The 26332-nt window shown below is 34.5% G+C and overlaps 2 protein-coding genes across 3 annotated transcripts; one reads left to right on the forward strand and one right to left on the reverse strand.

Annotated features, from left to right (window-relative positions):
- Positions 1-886: 886 nt before the first annotated feature.
- On the forward strand, positions 887-8361 carry LOC132718146 (myo-inositol 2-dehydrogenase-like). Of its 2 annotated transcripts, none has more exons than XM_060701774.1 (9): positions 887-964; positions 2572-2623; positions 3537-3696; positions 4227-4297; positions 4593-4701; positions 5244-5371; positions 5900-6123; positions 6785-6950; positions 7491-8361. In XM_060701774.1, exons 2-9 carry the CDS (start codon positions 2578-2580, stop codon positions 7598-7600), a joined length of 1014 nt encoding a protein of 337 aa, XP_060557757.1. In that variant the 5' UTR covers positions 887-964; positions 2572-2577; the 3' UTR covers positions 7601-8361. The 2 variants fall into 2 exon arrangements, with proteins under 2 accessions (XP_060557757.1, XP_060557758.1); XM_060701775.1 differs by having other exon boundaries at positions 910-964; positions 2569-2623.
- Positions 8360-26004, reverse strand: LOC132718139 (uncharacterized). The gene is given in 19 exon segments (XM_060701764.1): positions 8360-8388; positions 9244-9330; positions 9739-9912; positions 10541-10595; positions 11792-11976; positions 12798-12980; positions 13699-13833; positions 14760-14882; positions 15353-16840; positions 16843-17217; positions 18617-18766; positions 19246-19374; positions 19903-20043; positions 20779-20925; positions 21380-21592; positions 22098-22218; positions 24224-24345; positions 25135-25269; positions 25757-26004. Coding segments are annotated over 19 exon segments (4050 nt in total). The 5' UTR covers positions 25815-26004.
- Positions 26005-26332: the final 328 nt, after the last annotated feature.

Raw genomic sequence — 26332 nt, forward strand, 5'->3', positions numbered from 1 at the left:
GAATTTGATTGTAAATGAACTCAAAATTTGGAAAAAAACAACAATAAATATGCATTTAAAAAAAGTGTTTTCTTTTAAATGTGGCTGTTTGAGTTTGATAAAATGCTTAATGGGCCCTTATAATTTCCCCGCACACTTGCTATCAATTTCAAAGAGACTCGAATGTAAATTCAAATTATGACATAGCTTTTGGGAACAGTAAGTAAAAGCTGATAAAAAAATTTTAATTGTCAAGAAAATGCATCTACTACATTCACACGTGCGTAAATTTTGTACCCAACAAGTCACCATACAATGCTGGCTGTCGGATTTTAGATCGACGGGGCGCCAAATTCGAAATCTACAAAGTCAACATTTTGTCGTTATTTAAATCCAAGAAAGGCAAGGCAAAATAACTATAAAACGACAAAGTGGTGACTATGTCGTATTTTCGTGTTTTCGCCTGGCGACCCGCGGAGCGAAAAAATGACACCATACCATGGTTCAAGCGTATAAAGCAGCTAGGTCATTGCTTTACGCTAATTTTAATGAAATTAAAGGGTAAGAAAAACGTTTTGCCACGTGTATTTATCCTAGTCTAATACACATAATAAATACAGTGCAACTTTTAAGGAGCAAGATAAAATCTCCAGGTGTATTACTCTTGAGGGGTTACATTATATTTTGCGGGTTACTTCAAGTTATTGTATTTACAGACGACCGCTTTACAGGGGTTGCACTGTAAGATTATATACGACTGCTAGGACCGTTTTAAGGTAAGATTCCCGGTGTAAAATATGGGACAATTTCGTTCCAAGTTGACTGTGCAAAGTATTTCGATTTTGTTTAGTTAAAGTATAAAGAAATGGTTTTATCAGTACTGCGTTATCATTTATAGAGGTAGGTCAATAACTAACGTACACACCAAAGACCGCTTAATGTTAATATAGGATATAGAATATACTTAAAAGGACATAAACTAAAGGTATCGTCAATATAAAACTTATTTATACACAGCTGTATTTAGAAATCGACAATGCAATTTTTACATTGAATGTTTTTTTTTCTCTTAGATTCAGGCAATTTTTAAAGTTATTTTCATGGTACCAGCTAGCGTTCGAGTTGAAACATGACGTTTCTATTTTTAGCCACAAGTACTCGTAAATACATGTATAAATTTGACTGTATTCTCGCGGACTTTGTTTGTGAATACAAACTATGTTTAAACTTTTAAAGTGGGTTGGTCTACATTGGGCAAATTTTCAATAAATATTTCAATCATTGAAAAAATCACAGAAATGTATGTATCAGTTGGAAATTCTTTTGGAATATTTTGAAAAACAATTGTTTGAGTATGAACATTATTTGATGATTAACATTTTTTTTTATCTAGAACATTTTATTATTAGCCATTATAAGGTATGTTATATCATACTATGTATTTCACTTTTACCATCAGCATCCAAATACATGTACATGTATAAGTCTTTCATGGTTTGTTGTAACGTATGATACAAAATACTATCAACATATTTACCTTTAATCTGGAGGTGTATAAAAAACATTATACCAAAAATGCCACAAAGATTCAGTGTATTATATTGCAAGTGGATACAAAAATGCATCAAAATAAAATTATTTTTTTTCGTAATTGACTATCATATAACTATGGTGGATGATATTGGACATAACGATACAGTGACATTATAACACTAAGGTGTTTCAAGTCTTCGAAAGTTCAAAATTTTAAAACATTGTATTTTACGATTGCAGTACTAGCTGTACACAACGAAATGCATAAATTCCGCCATCATACATTACGAGTGATTTTCTTTTTTTCCCTATTTTGCAATTTTCAAAACAACCTAATGCTTTCTGAAATGAAACATAGCACGATAAATCAGAAATCGGGAAAGACTTGGAATAAAATTCCAACAATTTTTACACCCCGCGTTTTATACAATGTTCAATTCAATTGCTATGGTGACATCTTTCTGCCACCAGATAACCACATAACCAACTCGTTAATTAAGAGGTTAACTACGTAACTAGTTCACCTATTACATAATTAGTTAGTTTTATATGTGGTTAACTAGTTATGTAACTAGTTAATTTTTTCAATAAATAAAAGATCATAACTGGAAATAAATGTATGTTAGTGCCTACAACTGCCATCCTTTTATTATTTTTACAGCTTATAAATTAAGTGATTAACTAATAACGTAACTACTTAACCTCTTTATTAACTAGTTAGTTATATGGTTATGTAGTGGCAGAAATATGCCACCATAAATTGCACATGCATTTTATATGCAGAGCAGATGGACAGCTCTCTTTTAATTAAATTTATCAACTAGCTGATATACAGGTGCTCCTGTTAAGCCATGATTCTAAAAAGACTGTGCGTATGGCATTTCATATTTTGGACTAGAGGAAACTGCCTTAATTCGACTGTGAAATATAGGAGAAAAAAATCTCTGAATGGTCAGACTTTATATATCAGATATATCAGATAATTTTAATACATAATTCTGCAAAATATTTGTCCGGAAATAACTAATATTTACATTAAAACATGTATGTACCTAGCAGATATCAATGAGATCGAAGGTTGGATTAGCAGTGTTTGGTCTCGGTCGTATGGGTGAGTAGTTTTAATTTTACTTTTATTTTACTTATATTTTGAACTAAATATTTACAAAGCTTTAGTTATACTTCTTTCATCACTGATTGTTTTAAATGCTGGTATTTTTTATAATAATTAAAATGCAAAAATATTGTCAACAAGACATCAGAAAATACGTAGACATTTTTTACGAAAAGATAATAAACTGAATCACAACGAATATTCAAGGTTTAATACTATTCAATTCAATATCTGCTTCATATTCTCCGAAATTAATAAAGAAGTACGTTGCCCTTACGTATGAAAGTCCTCTTTGACAAACATAGAAATTGCAACAAAAGTATTTTTATTTTCTGATCATCTTCCGCATACAGCAAAGGATAATATAATTATATTATTTAAAGGCCCATTATATCCCAGAAAACGAACCGATTTTTACATCTTAAGAAAAGGCAAACATTAGTTTAACAACGCTTAAATAATGGTTTTAGTACGTTCAGATTATTGTTAATTTACTGTTTATAATGCACCGACTCGGCATATCTGTGGTTTTAATTCGATTCTACAAATATGGTACAAATTTTCTTGCACTTTCATCGTATTGTCGTAAAAGCAAAATATCTTGCTCTTATTTATCGCTGTCACTTTGTCTCGTTGTACTTTCTTATGAACCTGCGAAATTGGCGAAACAATAATGGCCCTGACAGACCACCATACCCTTTAGTTTTTTTCTCAATCAGTGTTTTCATCATGTCAAGAATTAGGACCATTACTAATGGGCATATCCTACATATTTGCGGTTTACAGTATGATAAGCTTAAGACTATAATTATGGAAGCACGAAAACTTTACGCGAAATCGTAAAAATGACGCTGAGAAACAATGATAGCCCTGACAGATCCCCGTACCCTTTACTTTTTTCTAATTCTAGGATTACATCATGTTAAGAATATCCTTATGTCTCCTCGTGCATCTTTGAAATGGATAGTTTGTGACAATATAGAAGACGCCAATGTTCTAAAAGAGAAATATAATCTTAACACGCACTGTGTGACACCGGATAAAGCGGACCAGGCCTTGGACGACTCAAGGTATGGTCTCTCAAGTGCAGTTTACCCTTAACGCGACATTAATAAGAACGAATCTGAACGAAAAAAAATCATGCTCTCTGGATCACGTTAGAGTTATTTAAAAAAACATAGGAGCAAATTAAAACTCTTCTTAAAAAAGTAAAGCAGGCTGTAAAAGTACGATACTGGTCGAGTCCTTCCCAAATTTGTCTCCTGTAATTAATTATTCCCCCTTCTTGTAATGAAAGGTGTAAAATCGGATCAAGACCAGCAGAAACTTTAAATATTAAGATATGAAGAAATATTTTTTTTTAATTCAAAGATATTTTTTTCAAAATTAGAATAGTATTAATATCATGAAAGCTCGGAGCAGCTTAAATTAACTATTTTCGAATCCAATGTCCGATATAATGGCGATTTCTTGTTTCACATACAATGTCAATTTCCTATATAATGACAGTGTCTTTGACGCTATTTACATTCGATAAGACAAACTAATTATTCAATTGATATCCCAAAATGTAATACAAAATTTCACTTCTTAACTATAGTGTTGACGCTGTTATGATTGTATCACCAACAGGAACGCACGAGAATCTCATTCTGAATTCACTTAATACAGGTAATTTTACGTGTTTCTTTAGTAAGTGTTACGAAATTCGGATACACATTTTAACCATAGATCTTTTTATTATTGTTATTTATATATCTAAGTTTATCATAAACAAAAAATAAGCATTGATAATCTTCTAGGGTTTAAAATTAGTGAATGAATCTATGAACAACCATCATAAGTATTTGATAAAAAACAAAATGATTTATCCACCTGTGTAGCTGAGAAATTATTAGAATTTGCATGAAGTGAAGTAGTTTTTTTTTCTAGAAATTAAGTATAATGATATATTGTGTACCACTAGATAAATACGTATTTTGTGAGAAGCCTCTAACACCGTCAGTCCAGTCGACACGTGCGTGTTATGAGCTCGCCGAAAGTAAAGGGAGACCACTCTTGTGTGCATTTCAAAGGTAAAATTGTTTTTAAAGCTATGCCATTCCAAATTCTCGTGAATTTTCATAAATATTGAATCAGATTAGATAAAAATGAAAGTAGGCAAAGCCTGTGCACGGGGAAGTCAGATGGATTTTTTTTTAATTCATGATTTTCTTTTTTATGGTGTCATTCGCATTTCACGCATCACTTCCGTTTTCAATCGGAACACCTCCACTTCTTTTCTGAAGCCAAACAGTTTCTCCCGTATTATAAAAAACATTGTCAAGAATATAAACAATAAGTGATTTAATAAAGACTTATGGGCATCACGACTTCACAAAATTGTTTTTACGAAAAAGGGGTAAAGAAATGATGATGAAAAATGATAAATTCAGTTATATTTGCCAAAGCAGAAGCGCCTTGTAGATCTCGAGCAGTTATTCATTTTAAGATTGCATTATTTTGCTTTAACACGCCGAGAGGTGTGTCTTATTTTCAAAATGAACTTTCGGACTAAATAAACAGAAGAAAAGATCACATAGAATATACGATATTTAAAACTGATTTTCTACTACAGGAGATTCGACCCGTCCTTTTATTCACTGTACAAACAAGTAAGATCTGGCTCAACCGGACCGGTTCGTATCGTGAAAGCTACCAGTCGTGATTTTCCAAATCCACCAGTAGAATATTTAAGAACATCAGGTAATGCAATTTTTAATCCCTGTCACCATCTATATAGTAAAAAGGTGATGTTTTTAAGATTTTTTTAAACGAATCCTTGATTTTTTATAAAAAAAACTTCCAACACTTACTGAGTTGCAAATATCCCCCGCATGATATATTGTATCCCATTTTGTTTTGTAGCAAAACATAGCAGGTAGTTACTTTGCTCAAAGCATGCAAATAACTCGGAAAGTTCAATAGATAAATATCAGTGTGTACATTTTTTCTAATTAAAAGCTGTTTTTCCTAGGATTTATTATTTGTTTTGTGGGTAGCCGGAAGTCAACCGGTCAGCGTCTTTAATCATGAGCATGCGCACAACTGCGAAAATTCGTTAGATGTTCTTACTCTGTCAGGTGGTATTTTCAAGAATTCTACTATTTATGACCTGAATATGGTAACATGGGTAGACGAAAGAAAACCGGTCAGCTTCTTTGTTCATGAGCGCGCGCACAAATGTGAAAAGTCGTCAGATAATCATGAATTTGCATTTTCTTACTCTGCCAGGTGGTATTTTCAAGGATTCTACTATTCATGACCTGGATATGGTCTCATGGATAGCCGGAAGTAAACCTGTCAGCGTCTTTGCTCACGGACATGCGCACAATGCTGAATTAAAGAAATTTAATGATAATGACCAAGTGGTAGTCGTGATATCTTATGAAAATGGAGCCGTGGCCGTTGTAGACAATGGGCGATGGTGTCCTTTCGGATATGACCAGAGACTTGAGGTATAAATTAATCATTTATATTGCCTGTAATTATGCAGAAGAACTACCATTCTATGTTTATTCATGATTCAAAAAGCAATCATACGAGTGTCACCGTATGATTCAAAAAGCAATCAATTTATACAACATACTAGTGTCACCGTAAATATACTAAGATAAAAAGAGATCCTTGTCGACAACGAGATTTTATATACTTTAGAGGCATTTTGGACTTTCATATGTCACTCAAAATTTAATTCGCCTGCCAACTAAGACTACAAATATACAGCAATAGATGCTATATGAGTTTTGTTGTTGTTTATGGTGTTCCATTAGGGCCTTAAGCTCATTATTATAAACAGATTCGACAGATCTTTGATTTAAAGAACGATAAGACAAATAAAATTATAAAGGTATAAAATCCCGAAATATGAGCTTCAATGACGATAAAAAAGTGCAATATTTTTATCAAATTTCAGACATTCGGGTGTTTTCTTGCTTTTGCATCGTATTGTCATAAAAGCAAATATTTTGCTTGATCACTTTGTACTTCCTAGTGAAATAATAATAAAAAATCCATGTAGACAACGAGGTTTTATGCACTTTAATTTATTGCTCAAAATTTTTATGTCTATTATTATTTTATTATCATTATTACTTTACACATATCAATTTTTTGCAGGTCCTCTGTGAGAAGATGCAATTATCTGTAGACAACAAGGGAGTTAATCATCTAACTACTTCCGGTGAACAAGGGACAATACTCCCAAAGACTGAAGAAAGTTTTATGGATAGGTACCCGGATGCTTACAGAAACGAGCTAGAACATTTCTTAAACCTCGTTGAAGGTAAATATCAAAGCATTGAATAGTTCAAAAATTATATAGTTGTCTTTTTTTCTTAATACGATCTGTCAAAATCAGTCTGTGCAGGTTTGCGCATGTTACATAATTATGTACTTGTTTTCCATGGAACAAAACAGAGACACAGACACTATGTTAACAAAATAGTTGCAAGATAATGTCGGAGATTTTAAAGGATTTTTGGGTTTTATCTGTATGTGTTTCTTTTATTGATTTTCAATCAAATATTTGAAAATATGACAATACAATGGTTACAAGTTAAATAATTAAGTTATATAAAAGAGTTCAGGCCCCTCATTTGCAACTGTCTTGCTATTTTACATATCATTATTTTAAGTAAGGAAGCAAGTCTACTTCAAAAGGGGAGTATGATACCCCATTATGTAAGAAATCTGTCAAGTAAGGTTACTTATAGCGGAGACATATAAAGCAATTTTAGTACTCTAAAGCCCAAAGTAAAGAATAGGAAAGTCATTTTCTGGATTATATAATACTGTATAGCCTTATTTGTTTCTTCATTATCAGGCAAGGAGGAACTGCGTGTGTCCAAGGGGGAGACAATTCAAGCAATGAGACTGGCAGAACTGTGTTATGAGTCCATAGACAGACAAAAACCTGTACCATATTCCGAGTAGTACAATGTAATAGCTTAATTAATAAATATGTTTTAAATGCATTATTCTAGATTATTCAAATTGAAATCGTTCAGAAAATATTTGCTATGGAACTATTAGCCTAGTATTCAGGCGTTGATAGTTTTTGCTTATTCATAACATACGCGGTATTTCGTACTTGTTCGTGTTTTTGTCTTTTTGATAGTATCGATTAACCGAACATAAAAATCGACAAATAAACAGACTATGGGTGTATATGTTTAATACTTGTATTTAAGATATTTTGCATGCACTTAATTTATCTAAGATGCATCATCCAGTGACCCTTCGTCTTATTTCGGCAAACTCCGGCAAACTGCGTAGCTGACAAATCCGGGGTCATATTAACGATTATAGTCAAGAGCAAATCAACGGAATTTGCCGAATTTCTCCGAAGCGGACGTATTTCATTTAGCCAATATTTAGAATCACATACATTTTCTTAAAGTAAAGAAATCGGTCGTTTTTCGTCAAGGGCGAAACCTATGACCTTGCCTTTTCACATGTAAGAACCAAAACAATAATTGGTCTATAAATTAAAATATTCTCAATATCAAATATCGTTTTATTCAGTGCAAATAAAATAGAACTCTATGTAATTGTCTTAAATTAATATCATTTAGATTTGCAAACATAAATTAATGAATAATTTGCATGTCAACGCCCCATTGTTTTTATTTCGTGATGACGTCACTTAATATATGATTTCCAGCAGACGACAAATATTCTTCGCGGGTAAAATTACCCGCCATATGATCCGGATGCATTGTCTGTAAAAAGAAGAACATTAGCTTTAATAAACATAAAACACGCAACTTTGAAAAAGCTTATTTTGCCAATTAGATAAATCATTTGTTTCAGGAGATTTGACATATTACTTATATTACAAAATAATCCTTATATTACACTAGATTTAAACAACAACAAGTCTTAAAGGGTCAATGACCTTATAAAACAAATATTTACGCATATATTTGTAAAATAAATATACAGTTAAACATGTGTATCAAGGCACTCGGACAAGTGATTATTCTTTCACTTCGAATCACTTGTCTCACCCCATACCCTACCAAGTAAGGTTCGAATCCTGACAGAAAGCCTCACACGTGTAAAAGGTATTCAGCTAACTTATTGAAGATCGGTGTTTCTGTTCATGCCTGAAATATTGCAAGGAATGGCAGCTTAGATATTTTTTCCACAAGTAAAACTAGTTATCCATCGTATTATTATATACGGCCATTTCAGTGGTGGTCCGACTTAAAATCAAGAAATATTCGTAGGCGGTATTATATTTTGCCAAACCCCTCCCAGCGGTTACTTCCCTTGATCAGTACAGTATGCCAAAGAATGAAAAGATCACTGCGTGGAGATTGGTATTTTGCATGGAAAAGAGTTAAGTCGACACTGTAAAGATCAATTGACGACTTTCAAGTTTAACTTGTGCGTGAAGTCTCAGCTCCCCTTGGTACTTTATTTCAGGGATAAAAAGCACATCTGCTTCCCCGTGTATTGTTTCAGTGGGCACCTGAGTAGAACCACCAACCTTCCGTTAGCGAGCGGGATAGCTTCATATCGTAATGAGATGGTACTTTAATAAAGTTTCGACTTTAAATAATAATACTTACTGTCACATTCACATCGTCTACAATGAGCCACGTCATACTTTATACAATATGGATGACAATTAGGAGGCAATGCCGGACACTGTCCACCTAAAATAGAAAGCATTTATCATCCACACCATTCTAAACCAATGGAATGGTTAAACTTTTTGTCGTTTGGAAAATAAAAAACAATTTTCCCTCAAATTATAGGTCAAGAACTTTGTTCATGACTAAAGTATTAATCTTGAAAGCACTTTTTTCAAATTTAAATGACACATATTTCTGTTCTCATTGCTTGAATGTTTACTTTATTAGCTATGTCGAGGGACGTAGATATTAGACAAAATGAAAGTATTAAATAGCTTTTGAAACACAACATTTCGTCGTCGTCGTTGTTTTTGTTGTTGTTGTTGTTTTAGTTGACAGAAACCGTAATCAAAGTGAGAGGATCGGTACAAAACACACCATTGTTCCTGCATATCTTTCAGTTTTTGTCTGCTTAATTTTCAATCTCACCTCCTCCCGTCATTCCACCACCTCCCGACATCATAGAACCACCACTTCCGCCGGAAGTCATAGTTCCTCCGCCACCTATTGTACCTCCACCGCTTGTTCCGCTTCCGCCACCGGAAATAGAACCGCCTGATGACGTCAGTGATCCACCGGAAACCAGATGAATGACTTGACCACCTAAACATTTACACAGTAAACGAATGGTATAACTATTAAGATGTAATTGTAACTTCTTAACGTACCAGAGTTGTTACATGCATTTAAACCAATGTAAAGACAATAAGCAGCACATGTTCAAAGTGTACATTGTAAAATACATGTCACTAAGGGAACAAGAATAATCAGGGTCAATACTGCGGATGATGGGTATTTATCACTTACTAGTATATGTTTCTTGCTATTGAAGACCCATTTACCCCAGAAATGTTTTTATCCTTATTTCTCGAAAGCTTTTTTTTTGTCCTACTTGTGTTTCCGAAATTTTACTAATTGGTCATTTACCTAAACCATCTTTCTCATCAGTAACTGTTGGCCTTTTTTGACAATTTTAGTGACTGTATGTATTGTTTGGAAGTCAAAATACTACTTTGTTTACACGTAGCGACTTTTGTGACAAATAATTTTACATTCAGTGATACGTATTCAGGTTAGAAGCATGTAACGTTCTTTAAAACCATTATGTCAATTTTATAAAAATCATGTTTGTTCTTTCCAAAGAAGGAAACATTTCCTTCTAAGACATGCTGTGCCTTTAAGGTTGTAGACACTAATAATGTCACAAACATAAAAGAAGGGTAAAACTTACTTGTTTGTCCACAATTTTCAGTGCATTTATGTTCCGTCTGTACCAACTGTATTACCTTCAAAAAGATAAATAAAACACAGAAAGTGTGAAATATTGCAGTCAGCGGAATGAATGCACTTTAGGAAAGGTCCGATTTTGGTGTACAGGCGTTCGGCACATTTGTCTTGCCAAAAATGGACAAATCATCAAAATAATCTCCCTTTGGTCATCAAGAACAAAGTTACGATCCAGCATCCTTTTACTATATATAATATATATTTTATAAAGTCAACGGGTGCTGGATCTTGCTGATCAAGGGGAGGTTATTTCATGATATTTTGATTAATATTGCCTGTGGTTTTGGAGGGCCAAAAGAAGCAACCGGGGCACTAACAAAGTTTGCACTCTTACCCTATGCTACGACCGGATGTAAACAAAACGTTCGCACAGGGCATGCGCGGTGGTTAAATCCCACCCATTTTATTCGATTAAATTCTAGAACAACCACTACTTTCGGTTTCAATTTTGCTAACAATGAACAGATTGAATCAACGTAAGCGTTAATTTAAATTGCAATGTCCAAAACTTTGCACTACACGGCGTAATTTTCATTACATATCCGGTATTATCACCGTCATAGTAGTTTTTGTTCCAGTCGGTCAAAATGACGGTACACATTTACATGTAAACAAACAGATTTAACTTCTTAGACAATTTAAATAAGGAATGGACACACGGTAAACTCTGTTGCAACGTAAAGAATATTCATAAACCTGTTTGAGAAAAATTGTCTCCGTGTTCAAATAAATTTCAAAAAACGGGAAAAAAGCAGTCTTTTACCGATACCCTGCAACAGAATCTTATTATTCTGACGAATTAAATTAACTTTATAACGCTCGTATACATTTATTGATTGATCGATTTGCATTATAATTATTTTGTAATACCTATCATTCAGTATGCAATCAAACAAAACCAAGTTTTCCTACATTCAAGGAAATTGTAAGTTAGGACGAGCTTTCAAAACGAACAGGTAGCAATTTCCAACACGCTAAACCGAAACTCCAACATGGCGGCTCAACGTGGCTCATTTGCATAATTTATTCATAAACGCAGGAGCATAGAACTTTGTTAGTGCGGGGGCTAGATCTATGTTGCCCTTGTTGTTTTAATTTTTAAAAATGCCAGAATTTTGTGATTGAGTATAAAGATGTATGTGTAAATAGGTAGCAGTCAATTCGTTTACATGTGAAATCGTTGCCAATCATTTACCTGATGGTGTGTTTCCTCACATCCGGTATGACATTGAACTTGCTTGCACGTGCACCTGGGACATCCGTCACTTCCGGTTTCTCCAAGAACATATCCGTCTGTACACGACGCCATACATTGAAGGGCAGCGTCGCAGGAGTGAACAGTAACAGCGGGCTTGTGTGCGCAGACGTCATGGCATTCACCTTGAGAAAATAGTAGTTTTGTTTTATCATTGCTTTGAAATAATGAAAATAGTCCCCGCAGCAATTAATGACATTTCTTATGTCACGTGATATTGATCGATTTCCCGTTGAATTATTGTCGTTATTTACCCTTTTCGTTGTATTATCGCAGGGGAGGTAACATATTCATTGTAAGATCGGTTGAATTAAAAACGATAAGAGCAAAGCTTGTAGAAGTTATGATGTGAATTTGCTTTTTTTCCCCAAGCATATGCATGTTTGCAAATGTTGTTTCATTATGAGAAATAAATTGCACATTCACAATATATCAAACGACAATAGACGAACCGGTGGACATTTCCTTCAATAGAAGATAATTTCTTAAACCCGACGTAAAGGGAGATAACACTCAACGCACGGGAAGATAATTTTCTTACACTCGACGTACAGGGAGATCTTACTTACACTCAACGTACAGGGATATTACTTTCTTACACTCGACGTACAGGGAGATAACTTCCTACACTCACAGCAAGACGTGATAATTTCTTACACTGAACGTAAAGGGAAATATCTTCTTACACTCACAGCATGACGTGATAATTTCTTACACTCGACGTACATAGAGATAAGGTCTCGACGTACGAGGGTCACCCACTACACTCGATAGACAAGGAGATAACGTCTTTCACTCGACGTACAGGGATATACATTTTTACTTCTTAACTCGACGTAAGGGGAAATAACATACTACTATCGACGGACAGGGATATAACTTCTATACTCGACGGACAGAGGGACAAACAAATAACGTCACGTGTTGGCACAATTTTGCTACATACTTGTTTTAGGGTTAATACAGGCACAGCTTGGGCAGCCATCCCGTCCCTCGGTACCGAGGGTGTAGCCATGTTCGCATGTAGACATACACTGGATTGTTGCCGGACATTTACTGACCATTGTACTTACAGCTGGAGCCACTGGAGCTGGAGTTGGTTTTAAAACCACTGGCTTCACGTTTGTCACTGTAAAGGGAAGGGCAGCAAAGATTTATAACAATGCTTATAGAAAAACAACAACAACAATTTAGAAATAACAACAATCTTAAGCAACTAAAGAATGACTTTTGTGCTAAGATAAACAGCTAAAAATAATTTTGATTATATAAAGAATATTTCAGTAACCTCAGGATAATTCATTCCAAAAAAAAGGTCAAAGGTTAATTGAGACTGGTAAACCAATCAAACTATCGTTTACATACTGAATATATTAATTATCATTTCAACACGTTCAATGATTAACACGTATGATAATGATTTCAACTTAAATTTGTGTGATTATATAATCAAATGAATGAATTTTCAAGTTAGATTTTTAAAACAAATAGTCAAAACAATATTGTTCTGTTAAAATAGTAGTGAATTTAAGTTTTTTTTACAGTGTTGTTATTTCCAATCTTAAAGCATTCTTGCTTAAAATCTATTGGAATGAAATTCCTAACCTGTATGTAACTAAGCAACAAACGTCGTGAAAATATGAATAAAATATATATACATTGTAATTGCAAATAATAAATCATAATATAAATATTAAATAAATAATACGATAATGATGTGAATAAAGAAATATGGAAAAACACAATCAGTATTGATGGTGATGATGATGAAATCCATACATTAAATTCGCACAAAACTTAGGCAATAAATCCCGGATGTAAGCGGTGCATGATGGGTTGACACGCACCGGAAATACAGTCACATGTCGGGCAGCCATCTTTTCCTTGCTGGTAACCACTGCGACAACTTTTTGGACACGTGAAGTCCCCTTCACAGTTAACTGTTATGTCTAATACTCGACCTCCTTTGTCATGCTGCGTTCCTATGAAGACATAAACAAAACATCACCTTTTCTCACTACATAATGTGTATAAGTGCTTGTTCGATTTGGTAATTAAAGAAAGAAGTATGACCATGACATTGCGGTTAACAGTGTAACTAAATGCAATTTTACCTTGGATCTTACGGGAACGAGTAAGTTTTCAAGAGCATTAAACAGGAAATAAACAGGTAAGCATGGTTTGAGGTTAGAATGTGACATTTAACAATGTATCATATATCATAACAAGCAATTCAGAAAATTGAGTTATAATTTGCATTTAAAACATCGCTCTTAAACCTCATTATCTTAAAAAATATTCTTCGGTTTTGTATTCATAATCATATTCAATTAGAAGCGACACATAATTTGTTGATGAAATATTGAAATATTGACTTTGTTATTGTCACGTATACAAATGAAGTTATGTACGCAAATTACTTTAAATATGTCAAAATATAATTACATATAGAAAAGGAGGATGGAAAAAGGCGACGAATAACAAGCCTCATAAATTGTGAATATTAAAACATTTCAGTTTTATTCAGTTTGTTATATAAGTCATCGGAGGCACCTTTTAAGATCATCACAAAAATAGAATATTTCTTGCAGCTAACAGACTGGAATAGTTATTCCCACAAAGAGCATTCGCGGTTTACATTCCAAAAGATGCCTAATATTTTATTTTGCAAACCCTATTTGTTTACAGCAATTATAGGCTTGTAGACGTATGACCCATATACACATATTTTAGTTTAATTGAAATTACAGACATACATGTATACCATTCAAAAATATTTTAGTTTATCGGAAATAACAGATATATATACCATTTAGGAACACGGATACATCTACATGTAAATACCATTCAGGAATATTGTAGTAGATTCAAAATTACAAATGTATTCCATTTAAAAAGAAAAAAATACCATTTTGCTGCCCGACACATTTGCAAATGGGACATCCTTTCTTGTCACTAGCAAAACCTTGGTGTTTGCCCGTTCCACAAGAGGTGCATCTAAAATGTTTTGAGCATCCGGTTGGGGCATCAGCTGATACAGTACAATAAAATATAGAATTCTGTGCAACTAAATAGAGCGATCCATATAAACAAGATATAATATGAAATGAGGCAAACCTATGAACGGGAAAGTCGGTTAAAAATTGTTATTTTTTCCGTTTTAAAGGTGTAATTCGGTATTATATTTATTTTCACTTGGAATACTCGGCGAGCCAACCCAAAGCCCAGAGCGCTTCATAGCTAAACTTTACTGGAAAAAGAATTTGATTGTCATGACTGAATTGGTTTATTGCAATATATACATGTATTTCAATAACAACATTTATACATTCTTACAAATGGGTTGCATTCCGTGCACATCACTTCCGAGTAAATCTCTGTATTCAGTATCAATTGATTTATTTAATATCAAATGAGTATACCGGTTATATGAAATAATAATACTAGTATTAGAAACGCGTTTTGTTCATGATAACATTTGTTAAAAAAATGAACACCTACCCATTTCTTGAATGATATTTCCGTTTCCAGGGCCGCTTCCGGAATTGTCTGCGCATGTGCATAAAGGACATCCCCGAGAAGCAAGCGTGTCAAGGTTGTATCCATTTGTACATGACTGCATACATTTAATAACTTCTGGACAGTCTTTAATAATTTTTAGAAGATCAGTGTTTGACTGTCCACTTGTTTGATTGCTTGTTCCAGTAGATGGTTGACCGTTACCAGCCGAAGAAAATGGACCATTCGTCATTGCGTTAAACGGCCCAGTACCGGATGTCGTACCAAAACCTGTCATTTCGTTGCCATTCACAACAAAAGGCCCTGTACCGTATCCACCGATAGTCTGTTCAATATTACCACCAGAACCATCAGTTAAATGTCCAGCTCCTGCTCCGTTAGTATTACTTCCAGTATTACTAATATTAAAATTTCCTCCGAAGCCAAGATTTCCACCAGTTAAACCACTTGCAAACGGCCCCTTTCCACCTCCGTTTGTTCCTCCATTTCCAGAAATTGCTCCGGAAAAGGGACCACCGTTGGCATTTCCTCCGGCTGCAGCTGAAAACGGGCTCATCGGTAGACCACTACTATTATTTGGGCCTCCTGTACTTGGTGTCATACTGAATGGACCATTCCCGCCAGTACCAGGAGCTGTACCCATTTGATTGGTTGTTGCCAATCCAGATCCTAAATTAGCGCCAGTTTGTGTGATACTTCCGCTTCCTGAATGAATTCCGTTATTATTACCTTGAACTACGTTAGATCCGGAGCTCGTACCGGTTTGTGAATTTCCTCCAGAACCAAAGCCCATGGTTGAACCACCCATACCGTTAGATGGCTTAAATCCGTATCCAGAACCATTCATGTTATGGAATTGACCTGTTGTCGAACCGCTCCCTTGACCGTTTGCAAATGGACCAGATGTTCCGCCAGATGCCCATCCTTTTCCATTACCCGAGCCAGCTTGCCAATTACTCCCTAAACCGTTAGCAAATGGTCCTGATCCACCGTTAGTTGGTCTATTACCTAATCCTAGCCCGCCATTTCCTGTCGCTGTCCCAGCAAATGGACTAGTACCGCCACTTGAACCGGTAACAGGTCCATTGCCACCACCTCCAATTACTGACCCTTGACCTATACCATTAAAGTTACCAGATTGTGTGACCAAGCCTGCGCCACCCCCATTTATTTGGTTAAGATTTCCGCTTCCTCCTGTTGGTGACCCAAACGATGGACCAGCTCCATTTCCATTTCCACCTGTGGCTGCACTAGAAAATGGACTCGCCCCATTACCATTTCCACTTGCGGTTGCACCAGAAAATGGACCTTCTCCATTGCCGTTACCGCCTGTTGCTGCACCAGAAAATGAGCCTGCCCCATTACCATTGCCATTTCCACTTGCGGTTGCACCAGAAAATGGACCTGCGCCATTGCCATTTCCGCCTGTGGATGTCCCAGAAAATGGGCTTGCTCCATTGCCATTACCACTTGCCTTGCGCCATTGCCATTTCCGCCTGCAGTTGTACCAGAAAATGGGCCTGCTCCATTGCCATTTCCGCCTGATGATGCACTGGAAAATGGACCTACATTACCACCACTTGGAACAATTGATCCTGACCCGGTCGAAGGACTAAAATGACCCGTTCCTGACCCTCCCACATTAGAACCTCCCGTCGCCATGTTGAATGGACCGTTTCCGTACCCACTTCCGCCAGTGGTTGTCGTACTTCCACCCCCTACTACGTTAAATGGACCGGATCCAGTGCCTCCATTATTGAAAGGCCCATTATTTCCATTACTTCCGGTCGTTGATGTAACGGAGTTTCCGTTTGAAGTGTGCGTGTCACACCCGTCCTTGCACCCATCTTACATTTTAATAGAGTGAACGTGGCTTTGTATACATTATACTATTTTGAAACTTGCTTTCTTACATTTGTAAGAAATATATAAACACATGTATATATTTACTTTTCTCTATTTCATTATCTTTAGAAAATTTGTAAAAAATACAAACTTTAAATATAGTACACTTTCTTGAATTTTAAACTTTGAGACATTTCAGAAGATCTTAAAAAAACAAGTATGAATGAACCCTTCTCGATGGGTTAAACTAAAGAAATGGAAATAGGTACACATGCTGTGAAAAAAATGTAAGCTTATAAAGGAAGTTTTGCTAAACGTATTACATTGACTTTTTAAAGGAACTCCAATGAGATTTTTTTATATGACGGGACTGGTAATAATCTTTAAAGATTAATGTTCCATAGATCAATAACTTGTGTGCAAAATTTCAGATCATTCGCTTATTCTGTTTACCCAGAATAAAATTGTGAAAAAATTACCTACAATTGAAAGTCGTTGCAACGCTTTTCACTAAAATCGCGCTAAGAATAACTAAAAAATACGATTTTCAATATACATTGTATTTCTGAGTATATATGTTAAAAACTTTTTTGCACATCTTTCTTTTTAAAGTGTCACAGCCAATAAAATTATAAAATTAAGAAATTCAATTTTTTTTAGATACATGGACCTCAGTGGAGTTCCTTTAAAGGATTGACAATAAGTTATAGACAATATATGGCGAACGTTTATGTGAATTATTTCGGATGAAAAATAGATGACAAATAAAACATGGCGGTAATTTATACAGATGGACAGTAGACAAAAGGACAAAAATATCATGATTACATTTGTATTATTACGGATGAGTAATAGGTTTTATACAAAATAATGTGACTATTTCCTTGGTGCATAAAAAGTACTTATAACATATAAAATATGAATAATCATTATTACGGATAGACAATAGGGAATATTGATAATTATTATTACGGATGGATAATAGGGAATTTAGGTTATCATTATTACGGATGGAGAAAATAGGGAATATGGATAATCATGACTACGGATGGACAATATGGCATATGGATAATCATTTTTACGGATGGACAATAGCGATTTTGGATAATCAATATTACGGATGGACAATAGGAAATATGGATAATCATTATTATGGATGGACAATAGGGAATATTGATAATCAATTATTACGGATGGACAATAAGGAATATGTATGATGATCATTTCTACGAATGAACAATAGGGAATATGTATAATCATTATTTCAGATTGATTATAGGGAATATGGATAATCATTATTACGGATGGACAATAGGGCAACACCCCAGCTATGAAAATTTATGACCAGTCTACTGCAGTTCTATGTGACAAAATAACAAGGTTATTCTTAAAATATTATACCCGTGTGTACTTCAACTAAGCACTGGCATGTTGGACATCCGTCTGTCCCGCATTTGTAACCAAGGGAGCATGATTTGGGGCACGTGAGAGCAGACTTGCACGTGACTTGCTGTGTGGTGTGTATCTCGTGTACTGTTAGCACGCCGACAACTGTTGGGGCAAGTTAAATAATACATATAAAATTTATAAATGTTAGTCATGTATAGGTGGACACTGTCTTTATATTAAACTAAATCGAACGTGTTAATTTGCATAAATGTTACAAATTGTCAAAACATTGATATCTAATATTTCAAGAACAATAGACAATGAATTAACAATCTATATATATATAATACAAAAGGCCGATGACATTTCAACTTCTTGAAATCTCGGGTTAATCTTCACGAATTCACGATTTCACCTTCATCAATTCACGATTTCACCGTCATCAATTCACGTTTTTGAACTTCATGAATTCACGATTTCAACTTCATGAATTCACGATTTCACCTTCATGAATTCACGATTAAACATGAATTCACGATTTCAACTTCACGAATTCACGATTTCAACTTCATGAATTCACGATTTTAACTTCACGAATTCACGATTTCAACTTAACGAAGTTAAGATTTCAACGTAGTTACCTTGTGGAGCGATGCATTCGCAGGTCGGACAGCCATTTTTGTCGCATTTATATCCTACCGAGCATCCACGTGGACAAGACAAGGCGTTCGAACACTTCACTTCATATACAACTTGTACCACTGGCTGAGCTGGTTAAAGACAAGAAACAAACTACTTGTTATGTTTACTGAATTTCATTAATTCTTTTAGCAAACACTGTTGCTAATGTTACATAATTCATTTAAGATAAACTCTAAATCTTAATATTCTGCTCAGGAGTTTAACATTTTCTTAAGCCCCCTAGCACCGCCTTAATAAGTGTCCAATTGATATCACTATCCATGAATAGCAATATATATGGTGAAAGTGGTTTGTAATTCTTTATATAAGCGCAAGCCTTTTTTGCATAATTATAATTGAGCCGCGTCACGACAAAACCAACATAATGCGTTTGCGACCAGCATGGATCCAGACCAGCCTGCGCATCCGCGCAGTCCGATCAGGATCCATGCTGTTCGCTATCAGTTTCTCTACTTGTAATAGGGTTGGTAAGCGAACAGCATGGATCCTGATCAGACTGCGCGGAGGCGCAGGCTGGTCTGGATCCATGCTGGTCGCAAACACATTATGTTAGTTTTGTCGTGACGCGGCTCATATAGAAATTTGATGGAACTTACGTGCTAAACAACTGCATGTAGGACACCCGTCGTGACCGGCCGAGCCGAGGTGGTAACCGTTCTTGCATTGTAACATACACTGTAAAGTTTTAGGGCATTCCACTTTGTGCGTCTGTACGATAACTGGCTTCGGTGTGGGCTCTTTTATATATAAAGATGAATATACATGTATATGCTATAATATATGAGAAAGAAATGTGGTTCACACGGATGCATACACAAATACGAATATTTTTTAAAGTGAATTGGTCTATAACGAGAGGTCAATAATACAATAAATAATTTTGTTGATAGTAATTAGTATCAGACATAAATAACAACAAATTACAAATGAATCATAAATAAATGTTGGTAAGTGTGAGATACCTGATATGATATTACATATATTCATATAGCAAATTTAGTGGAAGGGCCGTAAGATTTAGCCAAACCCCCTTTGTATGTACATCGAAATATGCTTAAGATAATAATGCTACTTTATGTTAAGATAAATAAAATATCATTAAATTAAAAGTCAAGATGCATTCAATCGCGACTCTTTTGTCAATTATTCTTAAAAGGACTTTAAGAAAATCGAAAATTGTTCCTTGCAAAATGACATCAAATAAACGCGTAAAACTCTGTTTGAAAATGTCTTTAACATTGTTTCTAATATGTTTTAGGGCGAGCTTTTTAGTTACTTTTGATTTCTGCTTTGAAGGATTATGTAGTTTAAAATTTAGTTGTAAGCCATTCGACTTTCTTAAAGTTAATAAGTCGACGGCTTACCTTTTTGATGAAACGGGAAACCTTAGAAGAACCACCAATCTAAGACAACCAGACACATTTATCAGAAAAATATGTTTTAATGGTACATTTATAATTTTAACGACTTACCGACGCACGTGCATTTCTGACATTCATCGTGACAGCCATCGTTACACTTGGGGGAGAGGGAATAGCCGTGTTTACATGACAACATACACATGACTGTCTCGTGACATTCCTTCTTCTCAACCGGTTGTATAACTACAGGTTCTGGCTCTAAAAGAAACAATAATTCATTTTATTAGAATATTACACTAAACTTCAGGGTGCTTAAATCGTTAACTAGCTTGAACCAAAATTTTAAAGTCCATTTCGTTATTTTAGAGTCAGACAGGCCCGCAATTCGCGCAGTCTGAATGGCTCTATGATTTTTTATTTCAGTAGCTTGGTTAATGAACAAATGTATTTTGATATTGACTTTCGATGGACTTTTTGGTCTGTTCCAAATACAAAGGTTCCAAATACAAAGCAGGTCGAATCTATTGTACAAATATCAGCAGTTTAAGAGTTATATGCTTGCGCTAGAAGTACGCCAATATAGTTTGACAAGTTCGTATTTGTTTAACAAACAAACGCAAAAAATAAACAACAACAAACAACACGGCCAGATAGACAGGCGTCAAAAAAAAACAACAACAACAAACAGTTACTGAAGCAAGCGTTCGGTTACCTGGGATGCACGCGCATGATTGGCAACCGTCAGATCCGTGTTCTCCAAGAACGTATTTTCCTTTACACGTCATCATGCATAACTTGGTTCCCGTACAGTCTGTGTGCGTGGCTGGTTTCTGTACATACACCACCTGTGTCTGCGTGATATGTTGGGGTTTCGGTTGGGGTTTCGGTTGCGGCTTCGGTTGGGGTTTTTCGACTACAACTTGAACTAAAAATAACATAGCATTAACATTTTTATTATTACAAATGTCATAACGGTTTATAAATTTTATCTAAAAGAATTATTAGTTTATACAATTTAATTATATGAGAACTTGAATATGAAACACCTTTGCACGTTTTCGTGAAACTACGCATTCTAAGAATAAATCAGATTTTTCAGGCTTTTCCTCGTCTTTCTTTTTTTTTTGTTCGCTTTCCACGAGTCTATGCATTATAAGAAAATAGGCTTTACGACGCCTTTCTTTTGTCGAAATACAATATATCTTGCATTCTAGCAGTTGTATGCTTTATTCGTATGATGGTGTTGCAGCTTAGGTTGTGTTTGGTTACAAACACCACCACCAAAAACAACAACAAGTAACTGATTCAGTGAAGGTACATGTTTTCCGAATCATTGTTAAATTTTTTATATACTTAGATCAATCTCTTGTACATCCGTTAAATCTTTGAATTAAAATAAAATTGCGAATCATAAAGTAATACATATAAACCTTGTGTGTGCGTTTGCTCTTTCGGGCATGTGCAAGAACGACAACCGTTACTCTGAACGTCTTTACTGAGAGAGTAGTGTCCCTTGCATGTCATAATACATAACATCGTGCCAGTACATTCCTGTTTTAAATATAAACATAATTAATATAATCTTTATTAATAAACCCACAACCTGCTGAATTGCTTTTAAAAATGGACATGTACAGGTTTTAAACTATAATTTTTCTGATTAATTTTCGGAAAACCAATTGACCATTTAAGTGAATCGGCCAATATTACAGAGCCAGGGGGCGCGGACTTTACTTGCTCTACGTCAATCGCTTTTAATTCAAGCAGGATAACTTAAAATAGTATATATTCGTTTGTATATAATGTATGTCAGTCACAATAAATGTGCTATGAATCAAAATATATCAAAAACATTTATCAGTGAAAATTGTATATACAGTCGAGACTGCCTTAGCGACCCCCTGATTTAAACGACTCCCTGTCTTATCCGACCTTGTTTCAGTCCTCCCAACGTATTTTCCTATATAAATGGTCTGAATTAAACGACTCCCTGTCATATGTGACAAGCGACCCTAATTGTCTGGTCCCAATGCAATGTTTGGTCTGATTTAAACGACTTTCACACCTTTTAATTGTCCGTTAATAAGATAATTTATACCTATTATAACACCCAGAGGGCCAAAATAATTAAGTCCAATTATAATCCAGTAGCAAATAAAGTCTACACACCTCTATCTCAATTACACAGTATACATGCAGGTATCAAGTGACGTAGCGTCTGTTCATGGGAAGCATGATGTAATCGATGTGTGTGTAATGTGCATAAAGTGAACTGGGTTAAGACTTTTGTTAGATTTTTTTTTATTATAGAGTGCCCACGGAAGATTTTTTAAGCAGCATTTTTTTAATTTACATTTCTATGGCTGCATAATTAATACGGAAAAAATATTGATATCAAACCGGAAAAAGTTTTGGATATGGATATGTAACACAATTTTTTCATGGTTTTATTTCATAAATATGATGCTCAAATTAAGATTTGTCAATATTGTAAGTTCAAATAAGCATGCTTTATAAAGATATCACCCAATTTAACATTTCATGTAAATAAAGGCCATTAAAGGGAGGTAATTAGAACTTTATTTTCTATAAATTCTTAGTCAAATTTTCCAATAAGAAATCATGCATGTAATTTATTGATTAAATATAATGTGCACAAATATTTGCAGTACACATTTTACATATTCTTTGATGTTGGAAAATTGTTTTATTTGCATAATTATATCCATATATATATATATATTTGCAAGTGTAGTGAACAAACAATATCACTCACAAAACATACAGGATCTTTATGTCACAATGGTATATAGACAGATAGATGATATTTAAATTTAATTTTCTTTGAGACTGTATTAAGAGACTCCCTGTCATATGTGACCTTTTTCTGAAGATCCCTTGGAAAGTCACATATGACAGTCTCGACTGTACATGCAAGTATGTATGTCAGTCACAATAGATTTGTTTTGCAATTAAATTCATAAATTCCAGAAATATCAAACATTCTTTTTGTCCGTTTAGTAAAAGCAATATTTCCTCGAATGAACATAAATTAATAGATGGTATATATCCAAAACAGATCACAGATGACATTTGGTCTTATAAAATGTTGATATATAGTCTTACAAATGTTATTATTCAGTCTTATAAATGTTAACATCTTGTCTTACAATGTTGATATGTTGTTGTCTTACAAAAGTTGATCTGCGATTTTACAAATAATGGTACATTTTTGTATATGTTATTACAAATATTGGCATTCGGTCTTACAAATGTTGATATGCTGGTTTATGGTTTAAGAAATTTTGCTATCTGGTCCTATATATTTTGATATTTGGTTTTACAAATTTTGATATGTGGTTTTACAAATGTTGATATGTGGTTTAACAAATTATGATATTTGGTCTTACAAATTTTGATTTGTGGTCTTATAAATGTTGATATGTTGTCCTACAAATTTTAGAATCTTAATTTCTTATGTACATGTATATACTTTGAAATGCAGTGTGAAATCTTTCACCAGTAATTTACACCTTTCAACTTAGAGTAAACTAACTTTTAAAGGTTTTTCTTTCACAGCATGATACCCTCCGCTGTTGTGGGATCCTCCCTGGACACCGCCGAACATATTTCCTTCACCTAGTGTTCCGGGTGTGAATCTCGCCCCGCCCATCATTCCTGGCATAAATGAAATAACCTTTCAACCATGAATTAATCTATTTATAGATATTTTACAAACTTTAATGGTTGTTTTAGAAAATACCAGTTTTGATTAAATTGTGTACAGTATCATTTGAAAGACCCTGACAGTATGTATAAGCACGAATTGCTTATAATTATGTTATTCTTAGAAATGAGTCGGACTTAAACTAAATCTTTAAGTTTCGGTTTCGTTGTGTTCTTTTGTTTCTATAATAAGTAAGATATCATAAGATACAGTTTTAAAGTTCATTTTGATGACATATTTTAAGTACACGTTTCCTGCAATGCAATTGTGAAAACCATACTTATTTCAGAATATTGTCTGAATTATAACTGTAATTGAGACAAGACGCAACATTTATGGCTTGGCGCGTCCACTTACATTGACCCTTTCTCCACGTCATACGTAACTCATGGCACATTACCGCCACCATAGTGAACTGTTCGAACCAGTTCGTGTTTGTTTTCTTTTAAAGGCACATTATACCTTAGAATTTCCATTTTTTTAAAAATTCTTTAGCAATGTCAAACATGTGTTTAATAATGTTTTAATGATGGATTTAGAGCATAATAGATGTTAAACAACCGAAGAAAGTTGCGCGGAATATACAATAATGTGTTGTAAAGGTAGCCAAAAGTAAACAAAGTAGTATTTGACTAGAATACATACATGTATATCTTTTAATCATATCATAAGTTTGCATCAAAACATTTAATTACTTGTATTTGCTGTATCCGAATCGAGATTTGTTTTCAATTACTTACCCCCTGGCATACCATGGTAACCTGCCCCAGGGTGAAACATCATTGGACCGCAGGCACACAATTTACAGCCGCGTTCATCTAATTTTAGACATCCGGGTATGCACTCCACGTGAAAGGGACAGACGCTATATGCAGCTGAAATGTCATTTCAATTTCCATATCTTTTTATACTCCTAATTTTTATTTTCATACTTATTAATCTTGAAAACATATTCGCCGTATAATTAGATTTCGGCATATTTCGGCATTCTCCGTGTTTTAATGTCTCTATGAGGAGGATCGATTCGCAGCGCGTTCTCAATACATGTTAATCACGGAAAGTTACGAAATTAGCCGAACATTAACAAACTATAGTTATTTTGAACCATCATTTAGTAAAATATTAACAAATTTTGTCACTTGATTAATTGAATTATCTTAAAATAAATATTTTTTATGATAATGAACAGTCGTACGTTAGTGCTGGAAACAGGTTTTATTGAATTAGAAATATATACCGGTATATTTATCGATTTATCGGAAATAATAGTTCATGTCGTCTATAAGAAAAAAGGCAAATATATAGATAATTTTATTATAAATACTGGATATTATATTCACAAAAATGAAACCAATTGTATACCTGCTTTTACAAAAAATAAACAAAACAATAAAATCCTTCTAGTCATGATGGTGCCCATTTTGCGTTAATTAACAGTTCACTTTGCTATTCCACTTTCCCGAATGGAACCCTGGGTACCTTATCTCGTTACATTAGTCCTTACTCGCACCTGCCAAACGTTGATAACCGTTTCCGGTTATCATATATGACGTCATCGCGAATACAATGTAATTGATAAGTTAACACTTCTGTTCCGATAAAAGAAGATAGGCCAGAAAATGTAGCTTTACTTCCCATTACTTCCGTTATTGACAGATTTTGTTAGAACTTTTTCTTTCATTTCATCTTTTTTAAAATATTAAATCAGTTACGTTATGCTAGCCGCCACTGTCTGCGTTCGGCCTCATTCGCGCTCTTTTGTTGTGAGGGTCGGGATGTATTATCGCATAAAAAAGAAAAATATTTAGCGTCTCGCCAAAATGTGCTCACATGACTTCCCTATTAAAGAAATGGCCATTTTACCTATGACTTACTAAAATTTAAATTTTAACAGAGGGACCGGAAGTGTCAATTGTCGGTACCATGTTTCTGTGTAAA

This window comes from Ruditapes philippinarum, unplaced genomic scaffold (assembly GCF_026571515.1).
Source record: "Ruditapes philippinarum isolate M1 unplaced genomic scaffold, ASM2657151v2 ctg4286_1_1_1_1, whole genome shotgun sequence".
NCBI lineage: Eukaryota > Metazoa > Mollusca > Bivalvia > Venerida > Veneridae > Ruditapes > Ruditapes philippinarum.